The sequence below is a fragment of the Scleropages formosus genome, chromosome 18, assembly GCF_900964775.1.
Source record: "Scleropages formosus chromosome 18, fSclFor1.1, whole genome shotgun sequence".
NCBI classification, from domain to species: Eukaryota; Metazoa; Chordata; class Actinopteri; order Osteoglossiformes; family Osteoglossidae; genus Scleropages; species Scleropages formosus.
The window spans coordinates 4,544,242-4,566,519 of NC_041823.1; the positions used below are offsets into that span (position 1 = coordinate 4,544,242).

At 45.8% G+C, this 22,278-nt stretch overlaps 1 protein-coding gene across 3 annotated transcripts in view; it reads left to right on the top strand.

The window, feature by feature from the left end:
• galnt1 (UDP-N-acetyl-alpha-D-galactosamine:polypeptide N-acetylgalactosaminyltransferase 1) overlaps nt 1-22,278 on the top strand; it is a 131,071-nt gene that overhangs the window by 56,181 nt on the left and 52,612 nt on the right. For all 3 annotated transcript variants that reach the window (XM_029259980.1, XM_029259982.1, XM_029259981.1), the window contains 2 exons: nt 1,878-2,034; nt 7,380-7,548. In XM_029259980.1, coding sequence (XP_029115813.1) covers nt 1,896-2,034; nt 7,380-7,548 — 308 coding nt within the window. In that variant the 5' untranslated portion in view covers nt 1,878-1,895. The remainder of the gene's footprint in view (nt 1-1,877; nt 2,035-7,379; nt 7,549-22,278) is intronic.

The window sequence follows — 22,278 nt, forward strand, 5'->3', positions numbered from 1 at the left end:
TGTTGTTTTTTAAAAATGAACAGCCATGCAAGTTTCAGAATGCATGTTCCTCCCAAGAGGGGCAAGATGGGCTCTTTGATTTTTCTTTTTGCTAACAGACTGCTTATTACGGTAATTAACGATTCATTTAAGCAAAAGGAAGAATTTAATTAATTAAAGTCTCCAAAAGAAAACGAATGTATCCACCCCTGCTGGGGGTTAGAGTTCATCCCTTGTGTGTGTTTTTCCCTTTTCTGAATGTATTTAAGCAGCTCATAATAGATACATGACTGCGTTTGTTATAGGGCAGCAAGTGGTTTAGAGGTGTCATCTTCCACTGGAAGGAACCAGGTTTTTCTCCCTGCTCCATCTGTAGTACCCTTGGACAAGGTACTTACTCTGAATTGATGCAGTGAAAATGGCCCTACTCTATAAATGGGTAAGTCAGTGTGAGTAGCTTAGTTTACAATCCTAACACTGGACGAAGGTGTCAGTTAAATTAATCAATATTTATGTTGCAGTCAAGCTGTTCATTAATAACTGGCCTCAATCTAAGGTGTACCATGTATCGCTCCCTATGTTTCTGGGATAGGCTTCAGCCCGGCGTGACCCCGCATTGCGCTAGCAGTTGATGAAAATGGAAACGATCATTTCTTACTGTGCTCATAATAAATTACTGGTATAAAAGCTCACGTTGTATTTGACTTAGGAGTAAAGTGTCAGATAAATGAATAGGTAATGCTTATGTTTGTTTAGTACAATTAATCCTCGTGAAATGATTTTAACTGCCATTGATTTGATGTTGAGTCTTGTTTCCCACAATTCTGCTAGAAAGTTCTTTCCTCCATTGGGTACACTCACTGAGTATGTTCGCTGTCCTTGTGTGTCCTCGGAGTCCATCCTTCTGGTCGCTGCAAATCCTCTTCTTCCTCCTGCAACTTTTCCAACCGTCATTCTTTGCAAGAGAATCCGGTGTTTTCATGACGTTCCAAAAAATGGTATGGAATCACGACGAGCTGCTTGTGTGAGGGGTTCTAGAGCCTGTTACGTTTAGACTGTGCCGGGTTGTTTTGAAAGATGTGGTGACTTTCCGTCGGCCTTGTCGGAACAGGACGAGTCCTCAGTGGATTCCTGGTGCTTTTCTGCGCCCAGGGCTGTTCTTGTCCTAGCGTTACTGCTGCTTATTTATCCCTCCGGCTCATCAGCTTCTGTTTCAAACGTCGCTCAACTGTTGCAGCTTTTTTAATCGGTGTTTGTTTATGAACAATGTATACTTATGTAGGCGTCACTGCTGCGGTGCACTGATTTCACGTTTTTCAGCTTATTAAACATGGGATAAATGGGTTCATCACCTCAAATTAGATTTTACCAAAATCATTCAGTGACACTCATCATAACCGGCACTGCTTCTGTGCAATTTTCTTGATGCCTCTTAACATTTTAACGTTAATTGTGGATTATTTTTTCCTTCCGCAATTCACAAAACAGCCATTGAGCCAAGATAATGAAAGCACACCTATTCAGTAATTAAACAGGAACTTGTATGGCTTTTATCATCATCTTAATCATCATCATACTGCATTTGCTGAATTAAAATAAGACTTTGTCTGTGGAATATCACTTTGCACGCCTTGAATGACACCTCGCAAGTGCCGCACTGCGTGCAAATTGTCACAGGTGACGTGCCCTAAAACAAACATCATCTTAGCAGCTCCTCTCTCAGAAGGATTATTTTAGTTCAGCAGAAGCAAAATGAAGACACAGTTCCTGCTCCATTAACAATGTGTCTTGTTATCTGTGAATGAGCCTGTCACTATTTGCGATGCTACCCCAAGGGATCATGGGATTCCTCTGACTTTGGCCCCTCCCCTCTCTGTGTGTGTGTGTGTGTCCCGCAGCTTGCTGGCCCAGGCGTCATGAGGAAGTTTGCCTACTGCAAGGTGGTTCTGGCCACATCGCTTGTGTGGGTCATGCTGGACATGTTCATCTTGCTGTACTTCAGCGAGTGCAACAAATGTGACGAGAAGAAGGAGCGAGGCCTACCGGGGAGGGACGGTGAGTACGAGCTGGGAATGTGTGTGTCAAGAGCACAGACACACACAGCTACATGAACACAACTAAGTGCAGGAAGATGACCGAGTACTTACAGCATGAGCTACAAACATTATAGTCTTGATTTTCTGTTATTTCAGCACAATGGGGTGAGCAGGTGGTGTAGTGGTTAGATCCATAGCTTTGCGATCAAATGACCCAGGTTTGGATCCCACCTCCTGCTGTATGACCTTAATCAAGGTACTTACCCTGAATTGACACAGTCAAAGTGAAATGCTGTGTAATTAAATGTTCAGTGTTTCTGGTGTGTAAGTTGTTGTAAGTAGCTCACAGCATAATAACATATAATAATATAATATCAATATAATAAAATGCTTTCAGCTACACCAGCTGTGTGTTAGATTGTGGCGGAAGGGCCGTTCCTTGTGTGATGTAGCTCAGCTCTTCAATGGAAATGGAAAGTTTTCTCGAAAGCAATTTACAATGTTAAGCTTCTTACAGTTATTTACACATTTAAACAGCTGTGAAATTTTAGTGGCGCTATTTAGGGTAAGTACCTTGCTGAAGGGCACTACAGCTGGGGGTAGGATTTGACCCTGCCACCTCTGGATCCGAAAGCAGCAGGTCTATCTACTGCTCTCCCAGCTGCCTCTATTTTTTATACCCCTCTCTCTCCCTCCCTCTCTCTCTATACATATATGTATAGAGAGAGAGGGAGGGCGAGAGAGGGGTATAAAAAATTTTTTAAATATTTATGTAGAGCGAGCTTCCGGGACATTTTGACCCAAGGCGTTCCTCAGTCCCATTGTTATTTTATACTGACCATCTGCCTTCACCAGACCTTTGGGGAGAAAAAGGCCACTTTCTGCTCTAGTGGCTTATTTTCCTCCCCCATTTAAATCTATAAGCTTGTGAAATATCAATTGTTTCAATAAGAGCTGTGCAGATTTCCACAAAGACCGTTTATGGTTAGGTTTTAATATTGCTGGTGGTTTGAAATCACAGCTGTGGTATCCTCAGCGGGGGAGGGGGTGGATAGTAAGGAATGGTGTGTCCTGCCACACACACACACACACACACACACACATACACACACACCAGCTGGGGTTGTATTATTGCACCCGTCAGTGCTCCGGTGAGGCTGTGCGTGTGGGACAGCTGTGAGTAGAGCTGCCCTCTCTTCTCTTGGATCTAGCTGCTAGCTTGTCACTGGGAGGGGAGTGGGGGGTGGGAGAGGAGTGCCAAATGAAACCCATCACTCTTGACCAGCTCCTCCAACAAGCCTCACCTCCATGTGGCTCAACAGGGGACGTAACCTCGGGTATTTGAAGACCTCTGGTCAGATTCAAGCGAGACGTGTTCCCCGAGGTGTGTTGAAACGCTCAGTCGACAGCTTCCTGTCAACACACGCATAACTGCGGCTAACGCTCTCTCGCCTCATCTCTCTGAGGGCGTCCATCAGACGTGACATTGGATTTGCTTCACTGGGGACAGGTCGATGTCCGTCAGACTGGGTGTGTTTTTTTCCTCTTTTTCTCTTTCTGTGGAAGTGCAGCTAGACGGAACCGTCGATCTTTGTCAATGTTGCAGCATCAAACTCGGATTCAGAAGCAACCTACAGTTCTTCACAGCCAAGCTGGACCGAAATGACAAGGCCGTGAACCCACAGAGACTAACAGCTGATTCTGCCAGCTCAGCAACAAACCATGCCTGAGGAGGATCACTTCGAAGCGTTTATTATCAAGCTGCTCTGTCCTCTTTTCCTGCTGACCGCTCCTCAGACTTCCTGTCTGGTCCCCTAGCTGTGCTTCTGCTGGGTAGGTGAGGTGGAGAGGCTGGAACCTGCTGTAGATGAAAGTCCTGGAGGACCCCGCTGGCAGTGTTCGACCGCCTGAGGCACTGACACCATTTATCACTAAGCCCCTCTGCAAGGCTACTGCTCTGTCTGTGCGTGTACGCGTGTGTGTGCGTGCGTGCGTGTATGCGTGCAGGTGAAACACCTTCGTGAGAGCTCTTTATTCAGCAGCTTTTCAGATGTGACTTTGTGGGCACTTGAGTTTTTCTCTCGAACGTGACATGGGAATGCAGAGAAACCCAAGCAGAGCAACAAGTTAGGAGTCAGTCACCGTCAGCAGGTTTCTGTGGTTAACATTAACATAACATGCTTCTTTAATTAAAACGCACATTCAAGTCAGCAGGATTCCAACCTGCGTGGGGAGGCTCCGCTGGATTTCTGTTATGCCATCTTACACCACTTGCCATAACTACTAGTTTTTCCTTCACTGGGTGCCAGGGTGGCACCTCAGGTAGTTATGATGCCTCACAGCTCCTGGGCTCAGTGTTTGAACCTGACTGTCTGTGTGGACTTTGCATGTTTCCCACCATATTCACTTCAGTTTCCTCCCACAGTTCAAAGATGTGTTTCAGGTGTTTTTCCCTGTTGTGTGTGTGTGTGTGTGTGTGTGTGTGTGTGTGTGTGTGTGTGTGTGTGTGTGTGTGTGTGTGTGTGTGTGTGTGTGTGTAAAAAGGAATACCCTGTGATGGACAGGCATTCCATCAAAGGTGTTACTTTGCATCATACCTCTGGGATAAACCCTGGACCATCATACTGGACAAGCAATTTCCGATAATGGATAGATAATTAATTGTTTTATTGTTGTTATGATTATGGAAGATACTTTTATCCAAAGCGATTTACACAGCCCGACCCAAGAGCCAATCGTGCAGCTGGCTGTACTGAAACTGCCTGTGTGTGTTTGCGTTTGTGTTTGCCTGGTTTGGACTGGTGTCCCACCCATGGCACACTCGACCCCATTCCCTTTGCTTCCAGGATAAACTCCGGACTAGTGTGGCCCTGCACTGAACCAGTGGTTATTGATAATGGAGAAATTGCATGTTTCGTCTTAATGTCAACTGGTTATGAATCCACAGAGATACAGCAGTGCCCAAGTAAGAGCTCTCCTGGCCGAGTGATGGGTAGCCAATCGTTTGCCATTGCCTCTCGAGAGCTTTGTCCAATCCCATGTTCTTCCCAGGATGTTGTAGGTGGCCTATGATGCACCCAAAATATAAAATGGAATAAACAGGCAAAGCCTGCAGCTCATGGAAGTGCGTGAGCTGGATTGCGACTCAGATTTAATCTTCTTTTCTAGTGACAAAGCTGGCCTTAATCTTCCCAAATCATAAAGTTTCATCTTATTAGGAATTAAATTGCTGCAGTGAAAGTGCATATTTTTAGGTCCCCTGTGAACCCCAGCACAAGCAAGAGGCAGGCAAAAGGCCCTGTGATTTTTTTTATAATAAGCCACTCTCTGTGTGTGTGTGTGTGTGTGTGTGTGTGTGTGTGTGTGTGAGATTTTTGGTAGGCAGGTTTAAAACATTATCGACTTTGGGCCCCTTTCCGGCATGCTTTGTTTCTAGGATATCCATTAATGTGCAAAATAGTTTCAGTGGGGAAACTGAAATCACAGGCTTTCATAATCACATTTTTCCCTTATTTTTTCCATGTACATTTTCCTGGGAAAACAAAAACATGAAATATAATATCTGAGTGCATTAGAGTGGCTCCTTTTGGCCTCATTGTGCTGGAATAGTTTTAGAGTGGATGAATAATTGAATCATGATTCTTGCAGGGTTGGGAATCTAAGGGGAGGCAGAGGACTGCATCGCACGGAGAGCAGTGCTCCGTGTGCGCGCGCGTTTGTTGTTCTTCCGTCAAATGAATGGAGCGGAGTAGAAAGCCAAGCAGCTGTGTCCCTCTCGCCCTCTTAGTGGCACTGGTTTCGCCACAGACCCTCATGGTTCTTGGTTGCGGTTTGTCTCCAGCGATTTTTCCTTCATCTCTTTTTTGCCTCATCATCATGCCCCTCTCAGGCATTCAATGCGTAGCACTCGTGCCGCTTATTCCTCCGCCTGCCTTATCACAGCCACCTCGCGATTGACCTTTGTGCCTGAGCTGTAATTGGCAGCGAATCAAGACGGTCCCGAACAGTACAGCTGTTGACGACTGAAAAGCAGCTTCTGGAAGTGAACGGGCTCACCTCTAATACCTGGCCAGGTTCCTAGCTACCCCTGCCCGCTGTGCCGCCGTCCCCTTCTCCCTTGACCTGACAGCCGTACGCTAAAGTTTGACTTGGCCTTACGGCCACCTTAATCACCAACACCTGAACCCAGTGAGATCTCAGGCTCGGAGAGCAGGCTGCCTCGCCGCATGGCAGGAGGAGGTGCGAGCTGCTGCAACGAGCCGATACCCTGCTGTCCGTTTAGATTGGTTTTCATTAGCACTGGATTATCCTGCGAGCAGCAGCTGTGCCCTGGGTTCCAGCCCGGAGTTGGTTTTCGTTGCCCAGAGGACGAGAAGAGGCTGGCTTAACCCCGGGGGGTGGGGGTGCAGGGAGGCTTTTCTTTTTCTTTTCTTTCCAGTCCTCAGGTTTTCTGCATTCTGTTTTCCACTTTAAAGAAATAAGAGGGTGAAGAGAAAGAAAATGGTAAATGTGAATGTTTAAATTTTGGCCAACTTTTTTGTCTTTTCAAGAATAAACATTTTTTTTTTTTTTTTGCTAGAATTGCGGAGTCGGTGCCCTTTTAAAGTAATTGCCGCTTTCTCGCACGCGAGTCGCGCTTTCGTTATCGCACGCTGTTTGATTCTTCTCCCTGCGGGTGCTTGCGAGCTTTTAAGCCGATGCCTTCGAGTGGTGTTCTTCAGCAGCCGGCTGAAGCGTTTTTCCTGCCAGGCACTTTCTGAAAAGCACGACGACTGATGTAAACTTCTGGCTTCCATCTGTAAATAAAGTGCTCCTTGAGATCCTCATCCTTCAGCAGACGGTGCGTAATCTGAGGGACCCGACAAATGCTTCAACTTTGCTCGGTGCCTTGGGTACGCACCACATCCAACGGGCGCCTCCTGGTAGAGTGAATGTCAACCACTCGGGAGAGACTTGCTTCATTAAAGCCAGTGGAGTACGTCTCCTGAACCTTAACTATGCGATCAAGGAACTGGGAGTGAAACCCTTTCAGTACCATGCCACGGGTCCTCTGTCCTCCAAAGGCACTTTTACGTCTCATTAGGTCCCAACAGCCGCTGTGCACTCATTTACCACAGGGAACTAAACGGAGGTCTTGATGAGGACGTCTCAGAAATGTCTCCGTGAACATCTAATCGTCTGTTGTAATGCAGTCTGCTGCCCCCGGTGGTTCCATGTCACACAGTGGGATCTTATGAGCGTTATGTAATTGACGACGTCTTTCTTTACGTTCGTCATGTAAAAAGTGTTTGCTGGGGCACGGTCCTTACGTGTAGTAATGGTTGCGGCATTCTTTGTATTTTTCTTGTCTTTCTCCCGCTGCAGAGGTAGTACAGAAACCTCATGATGGTCCTGGTGAGATGGGCAAGCCTGTGGTCATCCCCAAGGAGAACCAGGAGAAGATGAAGGAGATGTTCAAAATCAACCAGTTCAACCTCATGGCCAGTGAGATGATTGCCCTCAACAGGTCCCTGCCAGATGTGCGACTTGAGGGGTAAGTGGAGTCACGCTATTTTCACAATTTTGCTGTTGTGTGTATCTTATGTGGCCTTCTCGATTCAAGTGGTGCCACAAGAGCATGGTCAGTTCAACAACCCACAAGACCAGAGGAGAGTTTGTTTTCCCAAATCTTGCACTAATGAGTTACGAAGCCTTTTCTAAACATTTTTCTGAGTCTAACACCATGTTATGCAAACAACTTCTGTGTGAGGTCAACTAACGCAGTCGGGGTTGGTGAGGACAGAGCAGTCGGACTTGGGTTGAACTTCCAAACCAGCAATCTAAGTGCTGAGCAAAGTCTGCTTAGAAGTTTAATGTGCGGCTGGACACCGTGATGCACAGTAAATGAAGATGCATGAAGAGGTCATGACCAGTGTGGTGTGATCAGCGAAAACTTAGTAGATCAACTGTAAACGGCCTGCGGAGTAGAGGTCCAGGAGAACAGGGTCAGAGCAAGGCCGTTTCTCAACCATTAATCCTCTGTTTGGATCAAATATGGGCAAAGTAGATCTGAGCTCTGGCTCATGTGGTCCATCTGATGGATCCCTCTTTGTTTTCCTCCTTGAATAGAGGTGGGGGTGGATAACGCAGGATGTGGCACACTGAGCGGCATGGCTCTACCCCTCTTTCCCTTTGTTGCATCGTTCCTGCCAGCTCCTTTCTCAGAGTGTGTTTCTAACATATGTTTGCGTGTATTTGGCTTAGCAGTATGGTGACCTGGTCAGCTCCGACAGCAGTGATGAAGACATTACATTCACATCTGAATGCTTTTTGCATTTTTTCTCTTTATACTTTTTATGTCTTGAATGGAGATAAAACAAGTATTGCTATTAGAAAGTGTGAAGTAATTCATTTGTGACCTTTTCATCCAGGGAATCCTGGAAAGGCAATGGCCACCATTACCTATTGACTCAAGTTGGTTGATTGACAGATGGTGGTTGATTGAAAGAGAAGGTGCATTATCAGAGGGTAGATGTGGGTTGTTGATCAAAAACCCGGTAAAAACATGGCTTTCTTGTGTTGTACCAGAGCACAAGTCTCACACAGTGTGATCATGGTCCTAGGACTCTCCTTGTGTCTCTAAGGTGTGGGGTGGGGCTTCCAAGTGCTTTCCTGCAAGGAGTTTGGGAAAATGACCGGTTTGGGAAGCAGGATGATGAGGGAGTCAGACTACTCAGGCGTTGTTAGCAACAGCAGTGTGAGTGCAAGCAGGGGAGTCGTTGCAGGATCAGTTCCGATGTGTTCGAAAGCCCCTTGGCAGAAATGACTCGAAACGTATCGCGGATATAGGGCGATACTTCAGTGCTGCAGCGATCAAAGCTTCGGACCCGACCAGATGAAGCAATGAGGGCAGCAGGACCCATTTCCATAGCGTCCTCACGAATCGGTGTTTAATGCCTCTCGATGAAAAGCATGTTGCTTCTCTGTGTGGCTTCTGCAGAGAGATGGGGCTGGAATTCATTACGCAGCCCTGCTTGTTGAGCTCGTTTTTACTCCAGATGCCTCCAAAGTAATGTTAGAAAGTTATTTGAAGCTGTGCGAGTCTCTTCATCGCGTTCCAGACGAGATTTCCGGAAACCACTTCACGGTTATTCTGCTGTCAGAGGGACAACGCGTATGAGAGGCAGTCGGCTCAACTCGGATGACCTCACATCGCAGAGACCCGGGGCCTTGGCACACGAGTGCCTCACACCATGTTACAGCGACTTTTTATGCAGCTCTCGTCCTGTAGGGTGGGGAGTGCTGGGTGTTTAACACTGCGTTGTTAGAAAGGCTCTGGGCTAGAAAGGGCATTTATTATTAATAAATTATAATGACAGCGAGAGCTGTATGCACTGTGTTGTTACAATACTGCTATTGTGCTTGTTTTGACTGGAAATGACAAGCGCTCAGCTCCATTGTTAGTTTACGTAAAAGAACCTCATCAGGTAAAATACTGGATGGTGTTGATAAATCAGCCATTACCACGAGGGGCCAGTGGGCAGTGTAGTGGTTCGAGCTGTTGCCTTGCACTTGAATTTCTTGTGTTTGTGTCCCTCCTTCCGCTGTAGTAACCTTGAGCAAGGTGCTCAGCCTGAATAGATACCGTAAAAATTACCCTGCCGTGATGGTGTTGAAATCAGTGCAATAGCTTCGTAGTCAAAATGGCTTGATTGTCATTTCAACCGTATACAGCTGGTACAGTACACAGGGAAAAGAAAGAACATTCCTCCAGGACCATGGTGCTACATAGCACAACACAGATCTACCTACACAGGACTACATAAAATACATGTGTGCAAGATGTGTGCAGACAGCACAAGACAGTACAGTAATTTCTAAACAAAACAAATGCAGTAAATAATATAATAATGAGACCTACATTAGATATTCCTACATTGTCCTCAACTTTGTGGTTTGTGACATTTGGGCATTTTCCTCTGTAAGTGTCAAGGCAGAATCCTCACCCTGACCTGCGAAGAGCCAGGATGTGGAAACAGCCAGGCAGAGGGAGCTCACATCATGCAGCGACCTGTCATGTTCGCCGTTTCGGGGATTAAGAGATTAAAACTAAGAAAAAGTCTCTGTGACTTTGCACCCGTGACGGAGATACTGGCTGCTCCTCATTATTTCCTGCTCTCTTTAGATGATGTTATTTAGTAAATAAGCAGCCTCCGTAGCCTTCGCTCTTAACCCTTTTCTACGGTAGCACTATTTACCGGAGCAGTTCGAGTCGAGTACTTTATCCAAGGATGCGACTGCAGAGTGAATCCTGTGACCTTTTACCCTCCATTCTGGTTTTTTTAACCACTGAGGCACCTTGTCCAAGGACGATGGTCTGGATTTGGTCACCTCATCCCTCTGTCAAGCACAGCTAAGGGACACAGCAGCACAGCGATGATGGCTTATAGTCACGTGGTGGCAGGTTGTTCGGGTCCCAGTGTGTCTAGCCATACCCGTCAGGGACCGTTGGGTTCCCTGTAAATCATTTGCTCTCGTGTAAAATAGACCCAGCTCCTATCAGGTGCATTACAAAGTGATGGCACATGTACTTCCTGTTTGTTAATCCTTTTCTAAAGAGGAAAGATCTTTGATACCTGTTTCTATGAATAACCCACCAGTCTAATTCCTGTAGTTCCCACTTTGCCACACTGATGTTTCCAGAGACAGACTGGGTTCAATGGTCCCTGGAACTGGACCAGACAGATTCCATGACACTTGGTGGGGACCCATTAGGACCTGTGGGGACCTGTCAGGCCCCGGGTGCCTTCAGTATTTGTAAAGCGTTAAACCCAAGGTGCATAAGCTCTCAAATGGACCCTGTGTGCATTGGCTGTTGCCCAGGGCTCTTAATGCAGTTACGCACCTCAAAATGCCTTCTCATGATGGCTGTTGTAACCCCACTACTGCGCAGTACATTTCAAGACCTTTTTGTTTATTTGTTCATATTTTCCATAAGCTTTTCACCCCTTCCCTTCCAGCATTGAGCCACCCTCCACTTTATCACTGCCACTACATCCCTGTTTATTCCACCATATGTCGGCTGTGGGCGAGAGACGCGGAAACATGCTGAGAGGACGGGGCAGTGGGGACGAAGCTGGAGCCGGAGGCGTGGACACAGTGGTCCAAGGCGGGAATGTTGTAGCTGACAGGGGTCCCCTGGGGAACAGGAAGGCCTGGCTGTCATTGGACCAGAATTGTTAATTGGGTTGTTTATTTCATTATCTGTTCTGCTGAGACATGTATTGGGGATGCTTTGGGGAGGGTTGTTTTCCACAACGAAGGCGCCCCTTGTACAACACACCCCCTGCCGCAAGAATGTTAGAACTGGACATGCGGGAACTTCAAGCATTTGCTTCGGTCATTGTGGAGGAAAGTAGAATAAACACAACTCCCCATTTATTCCAGGGCAGCAGGGTTTATTCTTCCTTTGTGCTTATCGTAAGGGGGATGCTACCGGCTTAACGCGCCCACAGGTAATTTCTTTGTCAGTACTCCGGTGGGTGTTTGCGCCCTGACTTGTTCCGGCAATTTCCCAGGCGGTGCAAAGGTAGATGTGATCGAGCTTCCGACGTAAACGGTTCTGACTGCCACCACGCCTTCGCAGAGTTCCCTAGTGTGGAGCATGCGTTTCTGTGCCCTGTCAGACTATGGCACCACCGTCCCACGACGTTCTGTTTACATTTCTACGGATTCAGTTGGCAGCTCGCTGAAGTCCAACACCCTCCCACCATGTTTGCGCCATCCCACCGCAGCTAGGCGAGCTTCCAAGTTCTACCGCACCCGTGCTCTGCGACAGCAAAAGCTCTTGGTATTTGCATTGTCACAGAGAATACTTTGTCTTTCATGTCCGAGTTGCTTTTTTCCCTTGTTCTTTAATTAAAAAAACCACTTTGGACTGCTCTCTTCCGGCCCACATTAATTCATTTCCATTTATGGAATTGCAAACCTGCTCACTTTACCTTTAGCTCCAGCCAAACACCATGACTGTGTTAAATTACCCTATCAGATTTCCGCTGGGGTGCTTGTTAGAGAAACCACTGATTATGCGGAAAATAGATATTTTGGAAGACGACATGGAAGAGAGGTTATGCTTCCATGGAGCAATATGCCTTTCTCTTGAATTTTTTTTTTTTTCCTCTTCAATATACTGTTCAAAGTTCATTGTCTTCATGGGTCACTGGTTAAACTGGAACAAACAGGCCGGGTCCAGATTGTCTACCCCACGTTCTCTGGAAGCACCGCGAGTCCCACACTGGGAACTTAGCTTGGAGGGAAAACAAGGCACATCCTTTCATCTCTCATGACACGTCTGGCCTCACTGCACTCTGTCAGCTGGCTCGCTGTGGCCAGGAGGCTCTCTGGTAGCTTCTCTTCTAGTCCACACACAGCAGACCCCCCAGCCCCTCTAAAGTGGACAGAACCTCAGGTTGACAGGCGACGTTGGCGATAAAGCAGTATTTACCAGCAGGGATCCTGTTGGATTGGGTTCGCTGGGTTTGACTCTAAGGCAACAGTTACCTAAACCATTTGTGTTTGTGTCTCAAGGCTTTCGCACTTTGATTGACGAAAAACATGAATTATTCCTCACCCTTTGTCCTTTTGGAGAATCAGATGTTGGTCACAAAGGAAAAAGCTCATGTCCCTGTTTGACCTTCCTGAATCAGATGACAATGATCATCCGGAATCAGTTCATCAAATTAAAAAAAAACAATGTAATGTGCCATGGTTTCATTAAGATCTATTCAGATGATATGTTGAAGAGGGCATTTAAAGAAAGATACTTCGACCATCGGGCAAGTAGCAAGCGTTAGCTAACATTATCAGAAAAACTGTAAATGAAAGCTATGTCATACGAGCCGTTCTTTGATTTTCTATAAACGCAGAGCAGCAGTGGCGGCTGCCCTTTTAGAAGGGAGTGCTTGAGAACGCATCCATTGGACGTGTTAAACGCCGTTCATTAAATCTGCATTGTCCTCAGGAGAGTTGCACTTGATGGGTTTGCCGCCTCAACAATGCAAAAACAAATTATTTCTTTAAAGCCCAGCCTCCCCGCTCCACATGGTGCAGCCACTTGCAATCGCTTCCTTGCTGTAAGCAAAACTTCTGTTGATTTTATTCATTTATTTCATTTTTTTTTTAAAAAAAACATAAATGTAACATGAAATAAAGATGAGTGGAAGCGGGTGCAGGAAAGAGGGCACAGCAAGCGAAGGTGATTTTTAATTGGGGAGTCAGCAATGTGAGGGAGATTCATGGGTGGTGGCAATGGGGGGGACGGGGGCGGTTTTCTCTCCCAAACGGAGAGCATTTGATGCTTGCGAACAGAATTTTAAAATGAGGGCCACGAGCTGCCTTTGTTAGGCATTAACCAACACATGGAGCTGAGGATGGAAACATTTGTGGGGGTTGAACAAGAGTTGACAGATCCATTAGAGAGGATTCAGCAGGGGGTGGCAGCTGCAGAAATGTTGGAAATCACCAGTGAATTACACAGGACATCTTGGCGACCTCTGACCCAAGGAAAAAGGTCAGGCCTGGTCAAGAACGAGCTCAATTGGCTGAAATTGCTAAAGGAGTATTCCAAAGGAGTTTGGCCAAAATGAGGGCAACTTCCAAAGTTCCACAGGAACAAGGGACTCTTGAGAAGGTTGGAGAAGCTGCGCACGGAACGGGAGACCAGAGGAAGTCTGGGAACCACTAACAGGGCATGAAGAGGAGTGGTTTGAGAGATAATAGGCTTCTGAGGCTCCCTGTTTCCAACTGCCAGTCCAGTGGCCAGTTCGCACTTACTGCTGGGACGACTGCTTTTCCTTCCTGTGAAGGGAAATGTATTTCTTTGGGTCATGTTTAATTAGTCATGATGATGGTGGCGATTCAGTTAATATTCAGTCATGGTGATTTATGTGAGGGCAGCGTCTATAGTCATATCTCTGAAAGACACGTGCACGTTAAATTGAGATGCCTGTATGGATCATACGAAGCAGCTGGCGGGTGCCACCTACGCCCTGGTATTTTTTAATCAGTTGCACTGAGGTATTTGTCATGGCGACTGAAGCGCTTAGATGTTGCAGCACAGTATGTGTCTTTCACTAAACAAACACGTGAAGCATTTTATTTGTAGGGCGAAACAGCAATGAAATAATTGCTTCTCCGTTTGTCTTTAATTACAGCTTTTGCAGAAGATCCCTAGAATAATGAAGTCTGTAAAGCGATATGAAAAAGTAATAGTGTGGAGCTGAGTTTCTACCTCATTCAGTTCAATTACTGAATGTGACACAAGCATCATAGAGCTGGGAGTAATTTAATAGGCCAGGTTATAATATTTCCTGCTCTGTCTTACATAGACTTTCCACAATCCATAATCAGGACATTTCCTCCCAGTTGCTTTACTAAATGATATTTAACAGAGTAGAATCAGTAGAGCTACTCTGTGTCTGTGTATGTGGATGGCACCCCCCCGTTTCCCTGTTTCTTCTCAATTGGGCCTCCCGCTGTTGTGTAGCAGTCTTTGAAAACTGATGTTATGCTTAAATAAGTTCACATTTAATTTCTGAAGATCTAGTTTTGCATGTCTGGCTTTCAGCGTCATTTTACCAACATGTCATGGGTTCACGGTTGACCTTTTTTTTTTTTTTAACACCAGCTCAAGGCTGTGTTTCCTTAAGCAGACCATGTGGCTGCAGGTAACACACTGCTGCCAAAAGGACCCTTCTGAAATGCACTCCCAGTCAAAATTAAACCTGTGGTTTTTCCATATTTGCTAACAATTTGCAACTAGGTCATTTGTTTGATTTGTTCTTCACTTTCCTTCTTGTACACAGACTCCGAGATGTGTTTTGTGTCGTTACCTTGCAGAAGAATGAAGGATTGTCCAACTTGCCAAAAACCTGATGACCCATGAATGTCTGAAGCATGCTATGATAACCATGCGTTTTGAGATTACTCTGGACTTGGTAATGATCAGCAACTCTCTGAGGGCAGCAACTCTCTCCTCACACCATGACACCATCCCCTCCATGCTAGACAGTGAGAAACACTGACACAACTCATGGACTCACACTCTCTGTCTTACATATATTTCACGTTTAGATGCATTTATTTTAAATTCTTACTCTTTAATTCACAAGACCAATTTCCACTCCCAAACATACAGTTTCTGATTGACCTTGATGATGAAGGCAAGCCAAGCATTTGTACACAAATTTTTAATTAGCATTGCATTTTCATTGCTTTGCCTTTGGGTTATCTGTTTGTTTATTGTATTTGTTTTTGTTTCTCTTGTTTGAGGACTGGTTGTTAGATTTGTACCCCTGTGGAAACAGAATTCACTGTTGTCCAATTTGAAGGCAGGATCGTGTTTGCCATTAGCATTAGCCATCTTGTCAGCCTTATCACAGCTGGTTTAGTGACAGTCCACGCTGATCCAACTACTATTCGGCAATAGGGAGAGCCCCCTCTCAAGCAGTTGTAATGCATAGTGAGCATTGATTTTGCCCTCACTCACTGAGCTGGTGCTCTAGTTGGGCAAAGGCAGAAAACAGGACAAATGGAGGCAGGGGAGGATAAATTTTTAATTTGTCAGAATGAAGAATGAGAGTGCCTCTGAATGCTTGTTAGCGTCTATTACTGATAATTACACAGCTTAATGTAAACGGCTCGCTTACGTAAGAAAAAAAATTTAGGCCCATCTTCTGTATCTTATCTCTGATCTTGTAACTTAGCAACTGCTTTCCTTGTTCACAAAATATCTAATAAACACATTTTCCTTCTTTCTTTCCGCTTCTTGCCCCCCAGCACCCCGCTATTTCTGTCATTCAGTACACTTACATGCAGAATTGGTATGGTAGCTAAATTAGCGTTTCTGCATTTATCGCGGTATAAATAATTCCGTTTGCGCCGACTGAATGATCAAAAAGAGTACTGAGCATGAAATATGAGGGGTGAAAGGCAGTGAAACGGAAGGTGGCTAATCTAAGGGTTTGTATAAAGAACGAAGGGAAAAGAGCACGCAGAGTAGTGCTCGCACTGAACCCCGTCACTGGCCTCCGACCACCAGCAGGACCGACCCCTTCCTAACCGACTCTCCTTGAGCTCAGGGCAGCGAGCTGGCGTGTGGACCGGGCCAGACCTGAAGGGCCAAGCACAGTAAGCACCATTACTGGGGTGAATTCTGCCTGATTTCTCTCTGGATACCAGTGTGGTTTGCGCCCCTCAACACATCATTGATGTAATGGGAATCTGTTCAGTGAGAAACGTTCAGAACGCAGCGATGTGCTATTAGCCTTTATTGTCATCCACAGGTGGTCACTGACTGACAGCTCTAAGGCTTCCTAATGGCTTTCCAGCTCACAATTTGCCAGATTATCCATCTCCTGACACGGTGTTTTTTTTTTTTTTTTTTTTTTTTTTTTTATTAAACCCACATCTTGTTTCCTGCAGCTGCGTAGGTGTGTAATTTACATGCTGTTACATGATGATGCCCCGTGGAAAAGAGGCCTTCTCCCCTCCCGCCGCATCCTTTCGCTATGCTCTCCGTTCTGCAGCTGCTTCCTGCAAGCTCAGCCCCTCCGCTTTCAGCAGAACAGCGGTGTCCTGCCCCCTCACACGACCAGGCTTCGTTCACGCCGGTCGTCTGGAGCGGCGGTGTAGGTGAACTCAAATTCACAGGCACTTTGCAGTGTCTGGATGTGGGGGGAAATAGGCATTATTTTTAAAGAGAGTAGGGGACACATAAACACAGGAATAAAAAAGGGATTCAAACGGCAATTTTATGAGCTCTGTTTAGCTTTCAATTAATTAGACGCAGGCACAGACAGGAATGGTTTTGCACTTTTAATCAATTGCACGAATGGAGCTGTGCACAATGGATTAATAGATTAAACAGAGTAATTAAGAGCGAAGGAGAAAATCCAATGCGTCTGCGGCAGCACGGTGACTCAAAGCACGCTGTGACTGCCACAGGCAGCTGCTCTTTTGTTTCTTGGGGTTCATAATTAAGACTCAACACCACATATTCATGAAACATTTACAGAAGTGTACTTCTACCACCTGCCTTTTTCACAGTTGATTGGAATATTCAGACTTGGAGAAATGTCCAATTATCACAATTCATATGGGATTTAATCTCTGTCTAAGATGCAACTTTTGGTCTACAGTCCAAAACCTACAGAGAATTTTTTTCCCCTGTTCGGAAAAGAATAAATGTAGAATAACAATAAATTTTGCTTCAGCGTGTTTTTTAATGTTGGTAGGTACTTAATTGAAATTTTGGCAGTCTGAGAAGGTTGGTTTACTGTCTCATTTGTTGCATTGTTACTGTATTCTTAAAAGAATTCTCTTTTCCTGGTTTTCAGAGAGGATTCCCCCCCCCCCGAAATCCTGCACCTTCGTAAGAAAAACGTTGGGCAGTCATGAAGGTTGAGCGGGTCGGTGATTCAGGATGCCTGGCTGTTGCCAGCGCGCCTACGTGCACTGGATTCGGAGAGTTTTTCCGGGAAAATCCTCTGACGTATTTAATTTTCCCCTCTTGGCGGCAAAGCTAAGTGACATGCTGCTAATTGGGCGTGAAACACACTTAACCGGGGATACTTTAATATAAGTTGTTGTGACAGAGAATGAGTGGGTCGTTGCCTGGGAAACGAGACTCCCTTATCACCCGTGATACACTTCACCAAAGGTGGGTGGTGGGTTTTTTTTCTCTGAAACCCCCTCATGGGTCCTTCTTTGGAGGGTAATTTCGCAGACCCCTTCACTGAGTGTTTTCCCATCTCTCAAGATTTGACAATACTCGCCTTTTTACAACATCCCGTATCCTTATTTTTGCGTAATGTTTGTTTCCATAATGTCATCTTTGTCCATTGCATCTCAAAGTTTTAGTGTCTGGCAGCTGTGCTCCAAATTTTAGACATCTGGATGCGTTCTTGTCAAGCAGCTCCTGTGAAGTGTGCGGCCATCAAGTGGAACAACCGAAATTCCACCTTCCACCTTTCCCTTAACTGCCGTGCTGCCTACTGTACATATTAGCAAGGGAGACGCCAGAGAACATTTCTAGTTTCTCCAGCTCCCATATTTACTGCAACGTTGACTTTATGGGTTTCCTTTTGTTATGTATAATTATTTTATGGGATCCCTCCCCCATTAATCTTTGTTATTGTGCCCGTTATACTGGGCATTAATGGCAGGAACAGCGCTGCCCTCTGCTTGATCTGCAACCACACACGTTGCCTCCACCAGCTGTGGCACAGAGCACAAATCCATTTTGGACTGTAGTGAGAATGAAGAAGCTGAACTCATTTTTTACAGTGAATCCCCAGGAAGATTAATTGGGACGTTTTGACCCTGCTGTCCTGCTGTCCCCTGGGCCAGAGAGAGACTGAAAAGGTGCTTTTCGAGTTGATAATCTCTGTCGGCTGGGATCAGTATGAGCTAAGCCAGCTAAAATACACCAAAATAAAATCGATAATTTTTCTTTTTCATAATTTTACTTCATTTGCATGTTCTTAGGGGATGACCATGGCTGCGTGTTGACTGAGTATGTCCACAGCATGCTTCAGAACAATTACCGTTTCCAGTTTCCGTGCAGATTCACCTCGCAGTGGGGTCGTCTCCGACGCTGTCCTGCCCCCAGCCATGGTAATTTAGATTAATCGCTTAGCAACCGCAAAAGGTTAAAAGAGGCTGCTGGATACCAAGCCGCCCTCTCCACCGTGAAGTCAGGGGTGTCGTTTGCCTGTCAGGGCACGCTTGGGGTGGGGTCGGGGGGGCACGGTGCGGTATGGGCATGTGGTCACGTCCACCGCTTAAGCTCTTGGTTCTGCATGCGGCAGAAATGGCTAAATGGCTTTGCTTTATTCGCTGCAAACACGTGCGTTTGTCCAGCCAAGAATTCTGCTTGAGCAAATTTTTTAACAAAACGTGAAACTAGACAGTAAAATTACCTGTCTGTGATTGAATCCGTCAGAAACGATGCCCTTAACTTCTGCAGCTCTTTTCAAGTTTGTTCTTTGCAGAGGTGCTAGATTGGGAAGCCATTACTGAAGTCCCGTGGCTCTCATCCCGAGTCGCTGTGTGAGGTCTTCCCCAGTGACTGGACACTGACTGGACAAGGGGTTGTTTGTCCACCTGTATTGATTAGCTACCATCATGCAGCTGCATCAGTTGTCTAGAAGAGAGGCTAGTGTGACCTGCAGCCCTGAGACATTTCCTTGCCCTCTCTGTGCCTGGAAGGTAGTGGGGGATGAAGAGGTTTCAGAAAGGGGCAGGGAACTGTTGAACCCCACCCCCCCACCCCATCCTGGAGTAACAGTCTTAGTTGAGCGGATTGGGGGGGAGGAGGGCAGCAGCGAGGTACTTGGTGTGCAGTGCAGGCAGTGCCATTACTACCTCTGGCTGCTGTTGCTCATTTGACCATACTGCAACCCCCCCACCAAGGTCCTACACCTTCAATAACTGTTTCATCACACAAGTTTCATTCCATTCCTCACATCAAGCGACAACGACCTGCACATTTCCCGCAAATATTTAGATGTTCCAAAACCAAGATTTCACAGCATTCACTGCCAGTGTAACTGTTCACACCCCCACCAATGGTTAACCTCATTACCATTTTTTTTTTTTTTTTTCCCCTTCTTACCTCTTCTGTATTCCCAGTGTTTGTGAAACTGGAGTCACTCCCACTTCCTCATACTGTCATGTTCACATCTGATTTGCTTAATTTTAGACCTGATTTTGGAGATACTCTTCACTGCACTTCTCAATTATCTTTGTGGAGGGGAGTGATGATAGTACATTAGCATTGGCAATGAGTGAGTCTGCACATCTGTACTGTTCTTGTTTAAGTGCTTCTTGTTATAAAAAGCTATTGTTCATGAGATGTGAATGTGTGTGAAATAAATGTTCCAGCCTGACATTGCAGCAGCGTGGTAAAATGATTTTGCCAGGGATATATAGAAAAAAGGGGCTCTGGATGCATGTAATCAAGCACGACTGGACTTGTACTTGAAATTGGAAAAGACACACTTGAATGCCAGGCGAACTGCCCTGCTGAGTGTGTTTGATCAACAAGAGCTCTTAACAGCAGGTAGTATTTGGCAGCGGGGAGGTGAACAGCAACCCCACCTGCCCTGCTTTCTCCATCAGAGTGGCTGTGGGAGAGTACGTTTTCTGGGCACCTTTCACAATACTTGATGTGGGTACAGTTTTTGTATGGACAAGCACTGGACATGCGCCATCTTGAGGGATTTTATTATCGTGGCTTTCTGCTGGGCGAGGCCTTTTCTGATTGGCCACTCATTCATTTGAATCAAAGGCTGGGCTGCTGTTTTCCTCCAAAAGCCCCTAAATGCTGCTGTTCTTCTTTTTAATCATGACATTTTTTTCATCTATTTAATTTTTCAGAGCTGAAAAGTGTTACTGATGGGTCACAGATGGGTTGTCAATACGTTAGAGAAAAACATGGAAGAGGATACTCATGCTTAGTAGGGATAGTACTTCAATTTGAACAGCATAGACCATTTGACTGGCTATGATGTCATTGTTCTTGGACTTATACTTAAATGGTACCCATGACACGGAGGTAATATGTTTGTGACTACAGTAATAACACTTTCAACAGGTTACAACTGAGTTGCCAGTGAGTTACCAATAAATTACCAATTTACCAACAGGTCTTCATTCAGTTACCTGTGGGTTTCCATTTAAAATATTTCAGCATTTTCATTGCTAATTTTCCTGCTTCTCTGGATGTTTCTGATTTTTTTTCCACCTGTTATGCATTAGATTGATTTCGCCAACGACTGATAATATAACCTTTGACCCATGCGTTCCCAGTCAAATGAAGCTTCCATCAGCTCATGAGTAACATGCTGTGTAATTAACAGAGGGTGTGAGGGTTCAGGAACAGATATTTACTAGAGTGTTATGTTCTCCATGGCAATGTGTGTGTCTGCTGGCTGTAGGGGATCTCTGTGTGTATTACTCTTCCGTTGCTCCAGAAATCCCTCTTCCCGGAGCTCTTGTTTTTCTAGCCATTATCTGGGCGGCTTGACGAGGGGGTTGGCTTGAGAGCGAGTTACTGCTGACGTGTCTCCTGGGCCCTGAGAAGCAGTCTGATTGCGAAACACGATTTAACGCTCACTTTTCCCTCCGTCCATCTGGATTATCGCTCGTCTGGAATGTGGAATGACCGTGTGGATAACAGCATCTCACTGGGAGGATCACAGAGAAGATCGAGAGCAGCACACAGGCATCTGATTGACAAAGGGCAGCACGCTGATAAATGTACACAGAGCACAGTTACTCCTGTGGTCATAGGTCTCATGTGGTCTGTTGGTGATATGATGCCATGCTGGGGGTCTCTTAGCACAAGTGGACCAGGTTAGTAGGGGTCTGTCTTGTCTTGCATTCCCTATTACTTCTTGGGAGGTCAACTTGATGAAGTAGTATTGTCACAGCAATCCTGGGTAAATGACCAAATTCAATAAAAGTGTTGTGGAGGAGCACAGGGACCGACTGCGCTTTCTGCTTTCAGCCTGACACTGCAACTTGATTTATCCCCCTTAATAACTTTCCCGAGGCGACAGTCCACGTCCGCTGCTTACGGACGATTCAGCGACGCCATATTAAAAATGCATTAGGGTCTATAAATGTCTAGGTTGTGTCCAGAAGTGTGTATTCAGGTTGAGGTCAGCTGTGTAAAGCTGTCGGTTTTAATGAAACGGCCGCTGGGACTCCTGGGTTTTGCTGCCGTTTCAGGACCCTTTCTGCTGTTCGATGTTGCCAATAACAAACTGGTCTAAATTCTTGGTGATTTGTTTTCAGGTGAGTGTGGCGGCAGCAGCATCTCGCTGTCATCAACGGCAGCCCCGCGGGGCCCGCGCAACGCTCTCGCGATCAAAGACGAGGAAAGATCACCTTTATTAGGTGCTCACTGTGCCTTGAATAGCAAATAAGGGTATATTGTCCGTGTCCATAAATGCTGCTCTGCACGCAGAGCCTTGGTGGAAGAACCGCGGTACATTAGTGGTGCAGGCAGCATGACAGAAACTCCATTTTAAACCTTAAGCATAAAAGAGGTCTTAGAGCCACCGAATGGTTCCAGTGGAAGTATCCAGCTTGTGTAAAATGGCTAAACTTTAAAACTATTTGGTGTAAGCCGCTTTGGATAAAATGAAGTCGGGTGAGCGACCAAATAATGTAACGTAAACCACCCGATATCTGGGAAAAGCGCTTGTGATTTGCTTTG